Source organism: Xylaria bambusicola, assembly GCF_022495145.1.
Source record: "Xylaria bambusicola strain CBS 139988 unplaced genomic scaffold F5B22scaffold_47, whole genome shotgun sequence".
NCBI classification, from domain to species: Eukaryota; Fungi; Ascomycota; class Sordariomycetes; order Xylariales; family Xylariaceae; genus Xylaria; species Xylaria bambusicola.
In genome coordinates, this window is record NW_025953600.1 from 1 (window position 1) to 17,238 (window position 17,238).

Sequence of the window (17,238 nt, forward strand, 5' to 3'; positions counted from 1 at the left end):
ATAAATATAATATTATTATAATATATAATAAGTTTAAAATAGGTATAAAATAGCTTTATACCTTTTTATTAGTTTAATTATTAATTATATTAAAACGATTTTAATAAGTTAAAAGGAGGTATAAATATAATTTAACGAAGTAATATTAAATAGCTATAATATTAATACGAAATTTAAATAAGCTGGATTAAAGTTCTACTTTATTATTATTTATAGCTTAAATATTATTAATAATTATTTTAGGTATAAATGCTTATTAATTCCATTTAAGGAATTTAATAAAGCAAATAATTTTAAAAGTTATTATAAGTAAAAGTTAAATTTAAATAAATAACAATTTATATATAATATAGGTATAAAAATATTAATAGGCTTATATGTTTAATATGCTTTAATATACTTATAATAATTAATAAAGTTAGATTTATTAAATAAATAATTAAGTTTAAGCGGAAAATTAAGGTTAAACTAATATATATATTTAATATACCTAATATAATTATAATATATTAACGTAAGTAATATAACTATACAGTTAATATACTTATTATAGTATTAATTTTTTATTCTTACGGATTATTTATATTTCTTCCGGGGGTTTCTGCCTTTAATATCTAAATTACCCCCGTAGCTTAAATGATCATTAGGCGGAGGGTTAGCGGATCCGCTGCGGTCCTAACCCGAACCGCCCTTTTTATTATTATTGTTACCGCCTAGTAGCAGTACTAATAATGCTAGGGGAGTTAATAATGCTAATAGTATTAACGGTAGCAGCATAAGTACTTTATCGTTAATACGCTTTTTGTTTATATCCTTATTATATTTATATAGTAGTAATAGTAATAATGCTTTACCCTTATTATTATGGATAATATAGTTACTCTTTTAAATTTAAGCTTTACCTTTACCTTTTTTACCTTTAAAAGGTATAATTTAAATAATAGTAATAATAATATAAATATAATAAAAAAATAAAGGTAAATAAGGTAAAAATAGAAATAAGATAATAGTTTTTAATTAAAACTAATTTTTAAAATTAATAATAATTAAAGAAAAAAGAAGAAAAGAAAAAAAAAGTTAATAAATAATTAATAAAAATATATATATAAATTTTACTATAAAGGTAATATATAATATATATAATTTATAAAATAAATATAAGCTTAATATTTATATATCTTTATTATAATAATGCTTTATATAAATAAATTATATTAATACGTTTATTATAATACTTTATATTATATATTTATATAATTGGACTTTTTATTTTATATTTAATTAATAAATTTGTTATATATTAAATTAAGGATAACTTAATTAAGGAAAGAAAAGTAATTATTATATTATAATATTTTAAGGCCTTTAAAATATATATACTTTATATATATTATATACCCTTTTTAACTATACTTTAAAGAAGATTCTTCTCTTCTTTAAGCTTTAATTTTATTAAATACCTATTATAAAATTAAAAAGATTTATAATATTATACTTAACCTTTAAAATTTAATCTATTTATAATATATTTTAATAAATATATAAAGCTTTATATAAAAAAATATTATTACCTTTTTTTTTTAATAGTTATAAAAGTTATTATTTATATAAATTTAAATTATATTATAAAAAAATAATATTATTATTTTTTATATATTTTTTTATTCTTTTTATTATTTTTAATTATTTAATATTAAAATATTTAAATTTTTTAAATAATTATATAAAAAATAAATTAAAAGCTTTATATAAATATATATTATTTATATTTAAAAGAAAAATTTTATAATTATATTTTTTTATATATTTAATAAAATAATTATTTTAAATAATATATAAAAAGGATTTAAAAAAATAAATTTAATATTAACGCATCTCCCACTTGACCTGGCCACCCAATTGAGCTGGCCACCCCCCTAGCCCATATAAAAAACGTCGGTGCGCTAATCACGTGATAATTTAATAACTCTACGAATATTGGTCGTATAAGATAATAAAATATACCATTAGATTCGTAATAAAGAGGGCTATTTAACGGTACCCTCCATTAGTTCATACGACTTATATTCGTGGAGTTATTAAGCAGTACGCTAAAGTAAGCGCTAAAATAATCCTTACCTAGCGCCCTTTTAGCGTATTGCTTAATATCTCGCTCAATAAATTTTGTAAAAAATAGTAAAAAATACCGCTGGATTCCTTATTAAATAACGGATCTAATGGTACTAATTATTAAATTGTAGGACTAATATTGGTTAAGTTATTCTAAATTGAAACATTGGATTTTTATATAGGTTAAGGGGGTGGCCAGCTCAATTGGGTGGCCAGGTCAAGTGGGAGATGCGTTATATAATTTAAAATATATTATTAATTAATTAAATTATTTAATTATACTTTAAATTAACCTTTTATTTTTAATATTATTTAATTTTTATATAATTATAACTTTAAATAATTTAATTAAAGTTAATTCCTTTTTTAAATATATTAAATAAAAAATTATATAATATTAAAATAACTTTTTTATATTTATTATTAAAAGATTAAATTAAATTATATATAATATAATTAATATTATATATTATTTTATATTATTAAAAAAAAAAGTTAAAAACTTTTATAAAATAAATTATAAATTTAATAAATATTATTATATAAAAAAAATTAAATTATAAAATAAAAGATTTTTTATAATTAAAAATATTAAAAATTAAATAAAAATATAAAATATTATTAAAATAAAAAATTATATTATATATTAAAATAATTATTATATAAAAAAAAGAAGATTTATATTTAATATTATAAAATTTATAATAAATTTAATTATAATATATAAATTTATTATAAATTTTATAAAAAATAATAAAAAATACTATTGGATTCCTTATTAAATAACGGATTTAATAGTATTAATTATTAAATTATAAAACCAATATTGGTTAAGTTATTATAAATTAAAACATTAGGTTTTTATATAGGTTAAGGGGGTGGCTAGGTTAATTGGGTGGCTAGGTTAATTGGGTGGCTAGGTCAATTGGGTAGCCAGGTCAAGTGGGAGACGCGTTAGATGTACCCCAAAGAAAATTCTACCTACAAAAGCTTTGGCCACTATCAGGTCAACAAGGGGGGGTAACCCTCAGTTTATCTATAGACTCAAGACCCAGCGGCTACAAGGTAGACCGTACCGCCATAATTAACCCGCATGATAAGTCAGCATAGACTCTCGAACCGAGTTCCTAATATTGCAACTTCTACCGCCCATTGTTTTTTGTAGGAAATGGGGATCGTTTAAACGAATTATTCGTTGGTAGTAGCATATAAAGCCTTGCCCTCTCTGGTTTCCTGGGGATTTCTTTTCAAACGCCCGCAACGGAACAAAGAAAGGAACCTTTTGCCCGTACGGTACCAAGAATCTTCGCACAAGTAGTAAATCAAGTTAGGCATAGCTGGTAGACTGATGCACAATATAAGAGTTGCTGATTCGGCAAATGTCCAGTAGAACACATCTAAGCCTCCGTCTGTCGTCTTTGATGTCAGAAGTCCAGCAGGTTTTTTAGAACAAGATAGCACATACATGAAAAATCCGTTTCCAATCCAGTGGCTTTGGTATCAGTAACTACTAGACGTCCAATTGACGCAATAACCACGCTATAATAATGTATCTCAGCTCTAGAAAACACAGTAATGTTCAGGTCAACTCACGTATATCCTAATGCAAATATAGCTGTAACTGCACACCGCCGAGCGAACCCAATTCGAAGGCGCCAGACCCGAGGCATAGGCAGTAGAAGGATGATAAGGTCGATAAATACACTTGTTACTGCGCTTCCCAAATACAGCTCATGTGTAGGTCGGCATGTCCCTGGCACCCAAGGTTTCCAATTCTTTTCGACGGGATCACAATTCAAGAACGAGGCGACGACGATTCCAACGAACCACCCGACGTTGAGGGCATGTGTAACCCACACGATGACGTTGAACCACGCGGTTTTCTCATAATCGGGAAAGATGCGTTTGAGAAACAGCAATGCAGACGCCTTGCTGAGAGGAATTGTAATGGCATAGACAAATTGGAACGCATACACGTATTTGAACAGGCTCGCAAGCTGGGGCATTGACAAAGCCCAGATATGAAGGCCTAGGCCGCTTTCAATCATCAGAAGTGTAACTATTACTTCCAATGTGAAGGCCGCCTAGGATAATGAGTTAGTTTTGAGATCAGTGGCGATTATGTACTGCATGCTTACCGCGGCCGCCAAAGCAATCCAGTCATCCCACCAAAAGCGATGGAATTGTCTGCTTTGAGGTACATAGAGGGCTCGCGACCAGAACCGCAAACCAGTCGCGATGAGCGCGACGACGAATAGGATAACGACATAGATGCGGAGTGGTGGTCCACGGTTCTCGCTGTTGTCGCCCAATGAGTTGCCTGTTGCGGAAGACATGCTGCACCAAGACGAGACCCTGATTAAACGGAAAGCTAGCAAAATAACACTAATCGATTGAAAGTTTAATCAAGGGTTATATACCATCTGACAGGGGCTTTCGTTTGGGGGTTATGTTGCAATACACTATCTTGGTCTCATCAGCCAACCAGTCCGTGATCCTGTGAATGCGACCTTAGGCAGTATTGGGAGCCATCGCACATGCTCGGCAACTCACTAGGTTAGGTAGGTATCCCTTACGCCTTGGCATGAAATTCAAAATATCGTGCTTGATATCCTATATTAGATTATTCTTATTTGGCATACTGTAAACTCATAGGGGAAAAAAAAACCTCAGCAACATTAACAATCCATTATTATGATTGCAGCCGTTTAGTATACCCATGCCACTGTACCGAGGCCTTCCAGGGACATCACATCTCTCCATGCCACTGTGCCACACTCTCGCCTTTGGAGTATGCAGTGGCTGCAACCCCGAAGCCTGCAGTTAGAAAAACAGTACGTCGACTTACGACCTTCCGTAGCTTGGTCTTCTGATATCTCGGCCGTACTACAGCACGAGTCACAGCTCCGTCGGGCGTGGCGCCGCGAACAGATGGGCGATGCCGCCGAACAATTTCATGAACTGAGACTCACATGAGTTTAATTCTACAGATCACGGCGTACGGACGTACCATTTCATCAAGGAACCGAAAGTGCAGCGGTAAAGCAATATATCCGTCTCCATCGTAGAAAACCCTCATAAGGTACCAGAAACCCGGGGATGTCCCCTTATGCAGCATATCGTTGAAGAACCTCGAAGGGTCAGTCCATATCAAGCCGTGCCGGCGAAAGTAGCACTCACATGATCTTGTAATTCCCACCCGGGACAGGCCGTTCTTGTCCGACGAACTTCTCCCCCTTGAACCCTTCTATGCTATGCACGACCCGCCGCTCAATGAGGACCGGTGGATCGCCCGCGTTGACGATGCGCTCGACGCCGTCGAGTGTGATTTTGACTCTCCCTTCAATAATAGTCATTTGCTCGGCATGCTCCTGAACATCGAGCGCTCTATTCAGTAGATGGCACGAAAAGCCGATAGATGCGCCCCTATCTTACCTTGTGCCAATGAGGTGGGATCTTGATGGGCTCTTCGCCGGTGGCGACTACCTCCGCAACATACCGGTCGATCGAATCTTCAGCCGCATCCTCGTTCTTAAGGAGACTGAGCGTGATGCCCTAGACCGCTCATAAGTTTGAGTAGAACAGATTATATGAGATGCGTTGCTGAGAGAATCAGCTTGTGACCCATCTTACCTTGCCCATTGTGAGAGTCTTCAAGACTTTGACGGAAGCCATCCTGTCTTATTCTGCGAGTCCCTTTGATGATAAACACTAGTATTAACCTGGTCGCATTTAGAAATAAAAGCTCAAATAAAAAGAAAAGGAAACGATAGTCCTTATATATATACATTCTCGTCCGGTAAGTAAAGGTGGTTACATCGAAGCTGACGCCATCCCATCCTGCACTCTGTGACCAGGAAACCCCGCGGCCATTGGGGATACTCACGAATGAGAGGTCAAGCGAGGGTATCATTTGTATCTATAAATATGTGTACCGGTCAAGGGGGGGCTGGAAAACCTAGATATAGCTAACTAGTTGTTTAGGTAGTCAGCTAGCTTATTTATAGAATCAAGCATATGCTATAAAATCAATTTAATTGTTACAATTAGTTTTCGCGGACTGGTTCCATACCAGCTTTTCGGGTCAAGCTAAAAAACCACAACGGAAAGGTTATGTTCATATGTCGGTGTTTCTATCTAGTGACATTCATAAACTACCAGCCATCTCATCCCTTCCCGAATGTATATATTACATATGTAGCCATAAGCAAAGTATATGTTTAACTATACATACATATAACATGAACCCATTAAGCTTAAATTCAAAACACGATATACTCTCTATGTTAAAACAATAGGTTGGCTGCAATTGCATACACGAAGGACCTGGGGCACAAGCTCCCTACAGGGTCTATATAGGAGCTGCTGCGCAGCCCACACCTTCATTCTTTCCTTCCCTTCCTTCGTCGTAATATATTAAATAAAGAATATATACTATAACTTATTTTATATAAATATTTATATAGAAGATTAAGTTATAATATGCCTTACAGTAGGATGAAGGGTCCGTTACAATACAGTCCAGCATATTTATCGTCAAATATCACCGCCTTCCCCTTTTAATAGTTGGATGCACATTATCTCCCCTTACCCTACCATACCTTCCACCTACAAACTCTCTAGCCAAAAACTCCCAAATCACATAACACGTGATACATGCACATCGTCTTGGAACCGTAGATTGCTATTTCCAACATTATGTACAAAAAAGCATACAGCAAGCTCTTGTGCGGTTTTCTCGCCGGCAAAGAAACTGTACGAGCCAATTCCCAGTTGATGTCCCCCTTTTCACTGAGCACTGCAGCAGTGGATTCCCCGATAGTGACGCGTTTCATTGTGATACCAAACTCCCTCCCCCTCCCCCAAAAAACTATAGAGGAAGCATATTCGAACTTTGCCCGTAACGTTTTACGTAGTCGGATGACATAAACTATTCAAAAACTAGACCCCATAACTTCGTAAATGCCTAATCACGGTCTGCTAATCAGCAGCACCTTGGCTGCGTGTCTTCCTGGCTGTTCTGCCTACTGGTTTAACTGCAGCCACAGTCTTATCCTTCTTGGGGCGACCGGGCTTGCGTACCGTCCCGTTAGTAGCAGTACCGTTAGTCTTTGGCTTCTTCTCAGGTGGCTCCGTCTCATCATTCTCGGCGCTCTTGGCCTCAGGTTTGGTCTCATCATTCGACTCGTCCACTTTCCGCTTGCTGGCGACGACGCTATCGCCGCTCTCAGCCGGAGATGTTTCCATCTTGGAAGCCTCCTCTGATGGCCTCTCAGACTCCACAGGCTTGGCGTCGGGTAGCTCTTCGTCACGGATTTCTTCAACTGAGACTGGTTTGGGTGGCTCTGCCGCCCCGTCTGCAGCCGCAGGCGCGTTTGAATCTGCCCCGGATGATACGGTCTCTGTGGTGGTGGACTGAGCCACCGGGGTGGGAACGGCATCGGAAGTCTTTTCTGATGACACAGCTGCAGCATCAGACTTGTTTGACTCCTTGTTCGAAGCTTCCTGGCCCCCGGCAGCTGATGCTGATACTTCTGGTTTGGCGGTGGCATCGGAGCTAGATGCGGCAGGCGCGTCCGTAGCAGCCGATTCTGTGGGGGCCGAAGGCACCATGGAGGCGTCTGCCGTGGCCGCGGTTTCTTTAGTGATTGGGGGGAGGTTGTCTACCGTATCACGCGCCTTGTCGTTGGCACCGGCGACAGGGTCTGAAACACGGTCAATGTGTTAGCACACTGTATTTTGCACTGTGTTTTGCGACGAACCTGCGCAACTCAGAGTGCATGCGCAAGCCACAGTTGCATCCAAGCTGGCCAATTGAACATGCGCATAGATGCATAGCATGTCGGCGACACAGGTGATACAAGATTGAAGGAAAACCTACCTTTGGCGATGTTTGCGGCAGTGTTCTCAGCCATGGTCGATGACGTAGGAGTAGCGAGTTGAAGCGCTGGTACAGTGCGATGGACTAAAGGTTGCGGAGCAGCAAAATGACAATGCGATGAGTTAAGAGCTGGGGGCGATTTGATGTTTTCGATGGATACTGTGGGATAGAAGCTTGGCCCTGTATCAAGGCATCGGATGCAGTGGGAATGAAGATGGAAAAGGGAGAAGAAAGGGAGCGAGAGAAGCGCGGGCGGACAGAATGGGTGAGGTGAGGTGAGGTTGGCAGGGTCGGGAAGAGAGCGATGTGAGCTCTTGCTCCATCTGCACAGAGTAGGACAGGCTGGTGGGCGAATCAGAGGCGCGGCCGGGACGGGAAAAACATTAAGCAAGGAAGCTCTCTCCTGGGCCTCCTCCCCATGCAAGTGCGTGCGACTGCGCGGAGAGGAGACGAGAGGAGGAAGCGCCTTTGTGTTGTGTGTTTACATAAGACGGTCGATCGGGTTAATGGTTAAACCCCAAGCGGCCGAGGCGAGGTCTGGTACTGTGACGAGGATCAGGGAAGAAGAAGACCGCTGCTTGACGGGATGGTGACAAGACCGGGAGGGAAGCTCGGGGTCCAGTTTGGGCAGTTTGAGAAGTACTAAGGCGGTACCTGCTGCAGGACAAGACGATACATGGCTCCCTCGCACGCGGATGGTGTATTGCCGAGGTGCCTCACGAGCTGTACGGAAGTAGCTATAGCTTTGCCTCATGTACATCGCCTCATTTAGCTCTATTTAGACTTACGCTACCTCCCCCATGTGTCTACCTACTACTGTGTATCACGACCTGTGATCCTAGGTCAGACTAGGTCAAGCAAAAGCAAACAATCTTCCTCATCACAGACAGTACCGAGTACCTACATCGTTAGACCTGTTCCTGTGTGCACGCACATACTCCAGACCGTGACATTCTCGAAGGTCATGTTCAGCTTCGATGAGAAGAGTGCGTGTTGTTACGGTGTTGATGGACGGCGATGCCATCGGCACTGTACCTACCCATGGCGTAATCGCAGTTCCCGCCCCAGGCCAATCAACGAGGTGAAACAGGTTGCGCGCGTAAGTAAGGGAACAGCATGTATCGTATGTATTACCATGTAGGTAATCGAGGTAGGTAATCTGCGCTAGGTAGTGTGCAGCCCAGAACAGCCAGAACAACCATCGGATCCACGATCGGCTCTTGCGCATCTGGTTTGAGTCGGTGCGCCCCAGTCCTCGTCATTTGACAATGGCCCAGAATTGCGTGCATGCAGGAAACTCGTGTGTAAGTAAGTGACTGGGTACTGACCGGGTACTGGCGACTGGGGTAGAAGATCTCGACCCACAGAAGCTTCGATATGAAGTACTCGGTGCAACAAGTACCTATCTATCCCTTTTGGCGGGCGGCTCTTAACCCTTTCCATCGCTTCTTCTTCACAGCTGGAAGCTGTAAAGTATGCGTACCTGCGGAAGACATATGATCTAACTGCGTCTTCTCGTCCTGCAACTCCTCATACATGTGGCTATAGTAATCACCTTAGTTTGACGATTTGTCGGTGCGCAAATATGTATGGCCGTGGGTGGTTATTATGTGAAGGGAGACAGTTCGGAAGACAAAGCGAAGGTGTCGTCATCAATGCTGGGCATCCCACCAACAAATATATAGCGCTGAATACCATAGCAAGTGGGTAGTTGCGCATCATAAGCATTGGCATCTTCCATCGTAGACCTTTTCGGCTACACTTGCAGTCAACTAGAAAGATTTCCGGTTTTGTTCGAAAATGGCTAAGACCGGCAATCTCATCATCTGCCTATGTCTGGAGAAGCCTAGGCCGAAATCGGCTCGAATCGGTAAACTGTCAATTATGAGGAAAAGTAGCTAACGCAGGGAAGACTGCATGTGTTCTTAAAGTTATGATTGATATTGATTCTATAGTCTAATGGAGTTTCCAGATTGCGACCGTCTTGTCGCAGGTCAACGCGAAACGAAGTGCGTCCGCACTAATATCATCTATCTCTCCCCAGTCGTTCCTTTTCATCACCTTTTAATTCATAGGCCGGCAGAAAACCGCCGTCCTTCTCATCCGTCTTCTTTAATTTGGGGTTTGGTTGGGTATCTTTGGTGCCACCTAAACTTGTATAGCCCTTTTGTGTATCATGTTAACCTCTTACTCTATTTCACCCGCGAAGGCTTCTTGTTCTAGAAGGTCGAACTCACCTGGTCATACAATGGGCAATATGGAATTTCCAAGTGTCGGATGAACTGTTCCTCGTTAGCCATTGACCCTCGCTCGTTGTAGCTTCCGCTTTTCAAGTTAGAAACAGGGAGTCTTGACGCACCGCCCAAATATCGGCTGTGCACAGCAGTTAGCTAACGTTGTTCAATGCATAGGCTTATCACGCCTATTCAACCCTTCTGGAGACCTAGGCAAGGGAAACGTACCATAATGCCAATCAATGACAGGGTGTATCCGCATGAAATCAGGCCAACCTCCGTCCGTAGGGTCGAAATGTGTCAACCTCTCGCCGTGAGGATCTGTTCTTCGTGTGCCCACGAAAATGGCCTTGACAGCTGGGCGGTCTGCCAGATATGCCTCCAGTCCATCTTTCATTTTCAATTCATAGCGCATGACGTCTAATTGATATTCGGCGGAGGACGAAGCCACAAACTCGTCTATTTCGGAAAATGGATGTGGGGATACAATATATACAGCTTGGAATTTCTCAGGGAAAGGCACGGGGTCCGACGATCCATTTGGAGCTTCGCAGGATTGATCTTTGTTGGGTGGGGGGTATCGACGCGCAAGACATGCAAGAATTAGGATAAGGAGTACGAGACCTTGAGGCGAGAATCAGCATCTACGTTGAAGGGCCCTTGACACGCAGGGAGAGCCGACATATTCACGTACAATCTTTCCCACCATTATACGATATAGATATTTCTGGAAGCCTACACGTTGTGGCATCAGCGAGCTGATAGAAGCCTACGAAGATGACGGCTATGGGCCGCTGGCGTTCGAGACATACCCATAGCGTTGGAAAGCTTCATCCACCACCCCAATAGCCTCGCGCACTCGCGTTTGTAGACTCCGGAGTACATCTGTCTTAGGGTTCTCAGCCAAAAGGCTGTCAACCCTCTTGCTAATTTCAAGACATACGTCGTATAATGAGCGGGGAGGCGAACTGGCTGGGTCTGTCTTGGTGGGGTAACCGTTGGGGACCGAATTGGTAATTTGGGAAGCAGTCGACGTAGAGTGGTCGCTAGGGTCTTGTGTCATGGTGAATGCGATCAAAAAATCAACAGCGGTAACGGGTAGGGGCTCGTGTTTTAGTTGCAGTCGCGATTGAAGGGTCTATTCGGCATCTAACTTGAGGCTCCTCGCTCCTAAGTTAGAGCTACTTGGGTAAGGCTAGGTGGTAGGTGAATGGCGGGGTACTCTAAGATACCTAGGTATGGAATGCCTAGCCTACCTAACACCTACCTACATGTACTGTTTGCTCGGTGCGCAACGGGAAACAGACCAGTTGGACGCCAGTAATAGATGGCAAACAGAATCGCGAGGTTTTCAGATTTACCTCATCTTCGAACAGTCTTGCAGGTAGAGGCTGATGTAAGACCACGGGTCTTTCTTCAGAGACAACCATCGAATATGGTCGAACTTCAAAGACTACCTACTACTACCTACGTAGGCATGGGATAGGTAGGTAGGTACCTACTTACTGGTGCTGGCAGGGAGTAAAGTTTGCCTGCATATGTTGAGTCATATGCTGTGGCTGAGAAGGGTCATGTGGCCTCAGCTGGCAGCTCCACCTCGGCAGCTGGGAGTACCTCGGCCGGCGCTCCGACTGTGCCGATTCCCGACGGACAGGTGCCAAGGCAGCCAGAACAGTCAGCCAAGCACAGGCCAAGCTGATGAGCGCTGTGCGGGGCAGTTGGCGCGGGGTCACGTGGTCGTAGTGTGATGCCCAGCACGTGCTGTGCCTCGCTGCCCTGAGCACAGCAGAGCACTGCCCTGAAGCCCTGGTCTGCCCCGGTCTGCCCTGGGCAGAAATAGAGGGCCTTGGGCAAGCCTTGGGGGAGCCTTGGGGGGGCCTTGGGGAGCGCTCGGCTGGCACGGCCAAGATGATAGCATCCAACCAGCAACCGCACCAAGCCAGCGACAAGTCTTCGTCCCAAACTGGTGGTGTTGGTGTGGGATTAACCTGCGCAGTATTGGATGAGAACGTCATAATCGATGCATTCCCAGCACGGAGATTCTTGGCCGTCATGTCGCCAAGGAAGTCGTTGCGCTTGGAAAGTATATGGCTTTTCACCGCCAAGCCCCTGATTCAATTCTTCACTTGTCAATGACCTAACATGGTACGACTCGCACGCTGGGAACTGCAGGCCGAAAATTCCTCGACTGCTATTACCAGAGCCTCAACCGCCCTGTCCACTATTAACTTTCTTAATGAGCCACGCTAGAAGCTTGTCAGATATGCCCTGGCCCAATGAGATAATGTGGACTGGAGTCCGGCCGGTATCCAAGACTTCGAAGAACGGCACCGTTTTATCCGCCTTCACACCATGAGTCTGCGAGTCCGCAAAAGATGATGATAACGACATTCTTGGTACTCTTGGCGATGGGCAAAGGAGCAAGCATCGGGCACTGCATCATGGCGCGGAAAATTCGTCAATTGAGTACATATACCACGGTTTCCCCTCCTCTCGGCAAAGATGAAATAGAGTTCCTTTAATTCTGTATCCCGAGGTGTTAGCTTTCTTTATAGTCAACTATTACCCTTATGACGGTCTCCGTGCGTCCGTGAGTCACATACAATAAGAAACAAAGGCCTCGGCAAAATCAACACCAGTGGTACTCTTCATGAAGTCCTTTCATTCAATTCCTACACGGGACTTCGGAGCTACCGCTCAACCATAATGGCAGCAGAATACGAGCGGCACCCTTTCCTGCAGTCTGCAGAGGATGTTGCGAAACACTTAGGTTCAGACTTGGAGAAGGGGCTTTCTTCTTCTCAGGTAACCGAACTTCAACAGAAATACCCCCCGAATGAGCTAGACGTCGGTGGTGCCATACCATGGTACAAAATCTTTATCAAACAGCTGCTCAATGCTATGATCCTCGTAAGACACTACTGATAAAACTGTTTGAGTCAAATGGCTAACTGTTCGGCAGGTCTTGTTCTTTGCATTAGTACTTAGTTTCGTTGTTGGCGATTATATTGAAGGTGGTGTCCTTGCTGCCGTCATTGTCCTCAATGTATCCATTGGCTTCTTCCAAGAATATGGCGCTGAAAAGAAGATGGATGCTCTTCGAGCTCTGTCATCTCCCTCCGCCATGGTTCTACGTGACGGCAAGACCACAGTGATAGCGAAGTATGTCTTCAAGCTCTCCACCTTCAACGCGGCCTAGCGTCATACTAACTAGTTGACAGTGCTGAGGTTGTACCTGGAGACATTGTCATTCTGAAGATGGGCGATACTATACCCGCTGATGTTCGCCTTTTTGAAGCTATGAACTTAGCAGCTGATGAGCAGTCTCTTACCGGAGAATCGGTGCCAGTTGAGAAAGTTGTCGACTGCCTTGAGGACACGGAACTCGGAATTGGAGACCGGATTAATATTGCATATGGCACAACTACTGTCCAGAAGGGTCGTGGCCGCGGCATCGTTATTTTCACTGGTATGGAGACAGAAGTCGGGAAAATTGCTGCTGTAAGTGAAAACTATATTTGTGTTGACTTCAACATTCGTCTATATATTCTGCAAAAGATTAATCAAATTGATATCTTGAATGCTAACCCTTTGTTAGTCGACTGCGAAGAAGCAACGCAAGGCCGGCCGTTCCATGAACTATAAAAAGTACGGAAAACGCCAGCCTGTTATTGGTCTCACCAAGCGCGTATACGACTTTGTAGGCGGATTTCTCGGCCTGACTGAGGGAACTCCGTTGCAAATCAAGCTATCGAAACTTGCTTACATTCTCTTTGGATGTGCCCTTGTTCTAGCGCTTATCGTCTTCGGCGTCAATAAATTTGGTGACTCACAAGAAATCGTGATTTATGCGATTAGCACTGGTATTGCCATCATTCCGGAGTCCCTCGTCGCGTAAGTCAAGAACAATCACCAATGACCGGGTACATCCTACTAACCTCAATGCAGTGTTTTGACTATCACCATGGTTGTCGCCACTACGGTAATGAGGAAGGCCAATGTGGTTGTTCGAGATCTCTCTGCTCTCGAGGCTCTTGGCGGTGTAACCAATATTTGTTCTGACAAAACCGGCACCCTTACCCAGGGAGCCATGATTGTCCGAAAGGTATGGGTACCGTCCAACAACATCTACACTGTTCAGGACTCGAAACACCCGAACAATCCTACCGAAGGACGGATAACTGTTGCAAAGAAGGATACTTCTGAGGAATCGCAAAAGAAGCGAGACTTTGACCAGGAACGTAGCGCCGCCACTCTCAAATTCGATGTGCCGGAGGAAAAGCTCAATCCACCCAGAGAAGAGACCAAGAAAGAACAGGCTGCGGAGATCAATCCAGAATTGGAAGCTTTCTTGCTCTCCGCTGCTCTTTGCAACCTTGCAACAGTGAGACACGACCCAGAGCCTAAAGATGACCAACCTGAATGGCAAGTTACGGGTGAGCCCACGGAAATCGCGTTGCAGGTGTTTGCACATAGAATGGAGCGGGGCAAGAAGGCTGTTGAGGCCCAGGGCTGGAAACAGATTGCTGAATTCCCTTTCGACAGCAGCATCAAGCGCATGTCGGTCGTCTACAATGGGCCTGACCTTGATCACAGCATGATTTTCACAAAAGGCGCCGTCGAGCGTATTATCGATCTATGCACTACTGTCGGTACTGGAAGCGACGAAAAGCCCATGACGGAAGAGTACAAGGAAGAAATCCTCAAGCAAATGGACGCATTCGCGAGCCAAGGCCAGCGAGTGCTCGCTGTAGCATCGCGGCCCTGGGATGGCATGTACACAGAGAAGACTAGCGCTGAAAACGTCGAGGGTGATAATGCTCTGCGTGAGCGAGTGGAATCTGGTCTTACGCTACTGGGTTTGGCTGGTATCTACGATCCTCCTCGTAGGGAGACTACACCCGCTATCGCCGAATGTTCTTCTGCAGGAATCAGGGTTCACATGTTGACTGGTGACCACCCCGCTACTGCCGAGGCGATTGCCAAGGAAGTCGGTATCATTCCACACAACCTTGGAACTCTCCGAGACGACATTGCTAAATCACTCGTACTCAAAGCCAGTGATTTTGATAAGCTTTCCGACCAAGAGATTGACGCATTGCCTGAGCTGCCTCTCGTGCTGGCTCGATGTGCTCCCGACACCAAAACACGCATGATCGAGGCTCTGCGCCGCCGCGGCGCATTCATGGCCATGACGGGTGACGGTGTGAACGACGCTCCGTCGCTGTCTCGTGCCGACGTAGGTATTGCTATGGGCTCCGGTTCCGATGTCGCCAAGTCGGCCTCAAAGATTGTGTTGACCGATGACAAATTCAACTCTATTGTGGCTGCCATTCGTGAGGGTCGTCGTATGTTTGACAACATTCAGAAGTTCATCCTACATCTGTTGACATCCAACGTTGGTGAGGTCATCCTTTTGATTGCTGGTCTCGGGTTTCAGGATGAGGCAGGCTTCTCGGTATTCCCCGTCTCGCCTCTCCAAATTCTGTGGATCAATCTAGTCACATCCAGTTTCCCTGCTTTCGGTCTTGGTCGAGAGATGGCATCCCGCGAAGTCATGCGCAAGCCGCCGCACGACAAGAAGAGTGGTGTTTTCACAAAACAAGTCCTTGTTGACATGGTTGTGTACGGTATCTTGATGGGCACTTTAACGCTTGCGACCTTTATCATCGTGGTCTATGGTGTCAACAACGGACAGCTCGGAATAGACTGCAACAAGGGATGGAGTGATACCTGTGAACCCGTTTTCCGCGCCCGTGCAGCCGTCTTCGCAGAGCTCACCTGGCTCATTCTCTTCAGCGCGTGGGAATTCAAGGACATCCGGCGCTCCATGTTCCGACTGAACCCCGACAGCACCAGCCGCTTTCCGCTATTCAAGGACCTCTACGAGAACAAGTTCCTGTTTTGGGCCGTCACCATCGGCGCATTAAGCGTTTTCCCCGTCGTGTACATCCCGGTGCTCAACACCAAAGTCTTCAAGCACACGGCCATCACATGGGAATGGAGCCTCGCCATCGGCGCCCTGATCCTGTTCATCGCGGGCATGGAACTTTGGAAGCTCACCAAGCGCACCTTCGGACTCCTCGAGGACCGTGCGGTAGTCCGCGGGGCATTCTCTCAAGGTGAGGAGCACGGACGCAAATTCCACCGCAGCTTTAGCATGGGCTCTCTCAAGAGCTGGAAGAGCATTGGCAAGAGAGATACCAGCATGTCGCGTGATGCGGAGAAATCATCACCAGTCTGAGTGGGCAGCTCGAGTAATGGAAGAAGACAGGAAGGATATGTATGGTGATGGTGATCTCGGCGACGAGTGGATGATTTATATACCCCGGACGAACGCTTATGATGTTGATGATTTTAGATGTAAGGGGTTGTACATGGTGGTTAACTATTCACTGGAATTTAGTTATTTTATGAAATTAAATAACTTGTTTAATCATGGTGTTTCGCCTGATATTATTGTTGAAGACTGATTTTGCTGCTGTTGATTTAAGCTTAGATGAGTAAGTTAAAGTTTTATGTGCCCTTGTCGACTTGCTTGATAGGCGAGGGGGAACTCTGGCATCTTCTTCCTCTTTGGTTGTTCTGCCCTCTAAAGACCAGTCAATCAAATAGCGCTGCTTCTTCTACGGTAGTCTATTAGGAACAAACAGAAACCAGAAACGGCACGTGACGGGTTCCAAGCCCTGACTATCTTCTAGTCACATGTTATTAATTGTTACACGCGTGCAAGCTGAACATGAAGCTCGCCTTGCGCTACGGAGGAACAGGTGAGAGAAGGTGTTGTTGAGAGAGATGGGGGACGGAAAGAAAACGTAGAGCTTACGAGTGGGAATTTGCAAGTTTGATATTGGAGGCTTTTAGGTTGAGGAGAGAGAAATAGGGGCCCTAAGAGAATAGATGATCTTGTTGATTTGAGATCATAGAGATCAGTGGTCACGTGATCATATAATTACTAGAAGTGAGATCGGCCTCTTTTGGCACCACGTCAGATGATCCTTCGGTGTAGCTACG

General features: G+C 43.6%; 5 protein-coding genes across 5 annotated transcripts; 1 reads left to right on the forward strand and 4 right to left on the reverse strand.

Annotated features, from left to right (window-relative positions):
• Positions 1-2,933: 2,933 nt before the first annotated feature.
• Positions 2,934-4,717, reverse strand: F5B22DRAFT_390034 (uncharacterized protein). Its single transcript, XM_047971386.1, has 5 exons — positions 4,663-4,717; positions 4,248-4,575; positions 3,703-4,193; positions 3,575-3,648; positions 2,934-3,518 (listed from the first exon to the last, which is right to left on the reverse strand). Exons 2-5 carry the CDS (start codon positions 4,443-4,445, stop codon positions 3,298-3,300), a joined length of 984 nt encoding a protein of 327 aa, XP_047827488.1. The 5' UTR covers positions 4,446-4,575; positions 4,663-4,717; the 3' UTR covers positions 2,934-3,297.
• An 85-nt stretch (positions 4,718-4,802) lies between these two features.
• Positions 4,803-6,046, reverse strand: F5B22DRAFT_390040 (uncharacterized protein). Its single transcript, XM_047971387.1, has 5 exons — positions 5,743-6,046; positions 5,545-5,664; positions 5,290-5,480; positions 5,120-5,240; positions 4,803-5,070 (listed from the first exon to the last, which is right to left on the reverse strand). Exons 1-5 carry the CDS (start codon positions 5,782-5,784, stop codon positions 5,008-5,010), a joined length of 537 nt encoding a protein of 178 aa, XP_047827489.1. The 5' UTR covers positions 5,785-6,046; the 3' UTR covers positions 4,803-5,007.
• A 941-nt stretch (positions 6,047-6,987) lies between these two features.
• On the reverse strand, positions 6,988-8,377 carry F5B22DRAFT_390301 (uncharacterized protein). The gene is made up of 2 exons (XM_047971388.1): positions 7,991-8,377; positions 6,988-7,814 (listed from the first exon to the last, which is right to left on the reverse strand). Exons 1-2 carry the CDS (start codon positions 8,022-8,024, stop codon positions 7,090-7,092), a joined length of 759 nt encoding a protein of 252 aa, XP_047827490.1. The 5' UTR covers positions 8,025-8,377; the 3' UTR covers positions 6,988-7,089.
• Positions 8,378-9,910: 1,533 nt separating this feature from the next.
• Positions 9,911-11,727, reverse strand: F5B22DRAFT_620116 (phosphoadenosine phosphosulfate reductase). The gene is made up of 5 exons (XM_047975821.1): positions 11,037-11,727; positions 10,919-10,959; positions 10,453-10,848; positions 10,350-10,363; positions 9,911-10,272 (listed from the first exon to the last, which is right to left on the reverse strand). The coding sequence occupies exons 1-5, from the start codon at positions 11,285-11,287 to the stop codon at positions 10,210-10,212; spliced, it is 765 nt and encodes a 254-aa protein (XP_047827491.1). The 5' UTR covers positions 11,288-11,727; the 3' UTR covers positions 9,911-10,209.
• Positions 11,728-12,652: 925 nt separating this feature from the next.
• On the forward strand, positions 12,653-16,842 carry F5B22DRAFT_390407 (uncharacterized protein). The gene is made up of 5 exons (XM_047971389.1): positions 12,653-13,134; positions 13,187-13,386; positions 13,446-13,725; positions 13,823-14,118; positions 14,173-16,842. Exons 1-5 carry the CDS (start codon positions 12,931-12,933, stop codon positions 16,466-16,468), a joined length of 3,276 nt encoding a protein of 1,091 aa, XP_047827492.1. The 5' UTR covers positions 12,653-12,930; the 3' UTR covers positions 16,469-16,842.
• The last annotated feature ends 396 nt before the right edge of the window (positions 16,843-17,238 follow it).

What these genes read in the sequence shown, in the direction of transcription:
- F5B22DRAFT_390301 (XM_047971388.1), bottom strand. Translation starts at nt 8,024, where the DNA reads ATGGCTGAGAACACTGCCGCAAACATCGCCAAAG. An exon ending in TGCCGCAAACATCGCCAAAG is followed by an intron (nt 7,815 to 7,990) that starts GTAGGTTTTCCT and finishes ACCGTGTTTCAG; the next exon opens with ACCCTGTCGCCGGTGCCAAC.
- F5B22DRAFT_390034 (XM_047971386.1), bottom strand. Translation starts at nt 4,445, where the DNA reads ATGTCTTCCGCAACAGGCAACTCATTGGGCGACAACAGCGAGAACCGT. An exon ending in GGATTGCTTTGGCGGCCGCG is followed by an intron (nt 4,194 to 4,247) that starts GTAAGCATGCAG and finishes TCATTATCCTAG; the next exon opens with GCGGCCTTCACATTGGAAGT. An exon ending in ATATTTGCATTAGGATATAC is followed by an intron (nt 3,649 to 3,702) that starts GTGAGTTGACCT and finishes ACATTATTATAG; the next exon opens with CGTGGTTATTGCGTCAATTG.
- F5B22DRAFT_620116 (XM_047975821.1), bottom strand. Translation starts at nt 11,287, where the DNA reads ATGACACAAGACCCTAGCGACCACTCTACGTCGACTGCTTCCCAAATT. An exon ending in GAAGCTTTCCAACGCTATGG is followed by an intron (nt 10,960 to 11,036) that starts GTATGTCTCGAA and finishes CACAACGTGTAG; the next exon opens with GCTTCCAGAAATATCTATAT. An exon ending in GTATAATGGTGGGAAAGATT is followed by an intron (nt 10,849 to 10,918) that starts GTACGTGAATAT and finishes TCTCGCCTCAAG; the next exon opens with GTCTCGTACTCCTTATCCTA.
- F5B22DRAFT_390040 (XM_047971387.1), bottom strand. Translation starts at nt 5,784, where the DNA reads ATGGCTTCCGTCAAAGTCTTGAAGACTCTCACAATGGGCAAG. An exon ending in TCCCACCTCATTGGCACAAG is followed by an intron (nt 5,481 to 5,544) that starts GTAAGATAGGGG and finishes CTCGATGTTCAG; the next exon opens with GAGCATGCCGAGCAAATGAC. An exon ending in GGTGGGAATTACAAGATCAT is followed by an intron (nt 5,241 to 5,289) that starts GTGAGTGCTACT and finishes TGACCCTTCGAG; the next exon opens with GTTCTTCAACGATATGCTGC.
- F5B22DRAFT_390407 (XM_047971389.1), top strand. Translation starts at nt 12,931, where the DNA reads ATGGCAGCAGAATACGAGCGGCACCCTTTCCTGCAGTCTGCAGAGGAT. An exon ending in TGCTCAATGCTATGATCCTC is followed by an intron (nt 13,135 to 13,186) that starts GTAAGACACTAC and finishes ACTGTTCGGCAG; the next exon opens with GTCTTGTTCTTTGCATTAGT. An exon ending in AAGTCGGGAAAATTGCTGCT is followed by an intron (nt 13,726 to 13,822) that starts GTAAGTGAAAAC and finishes ACCCTTTGTTAG; the next exon opens with TCGACTGCGAAGAAGCAACG.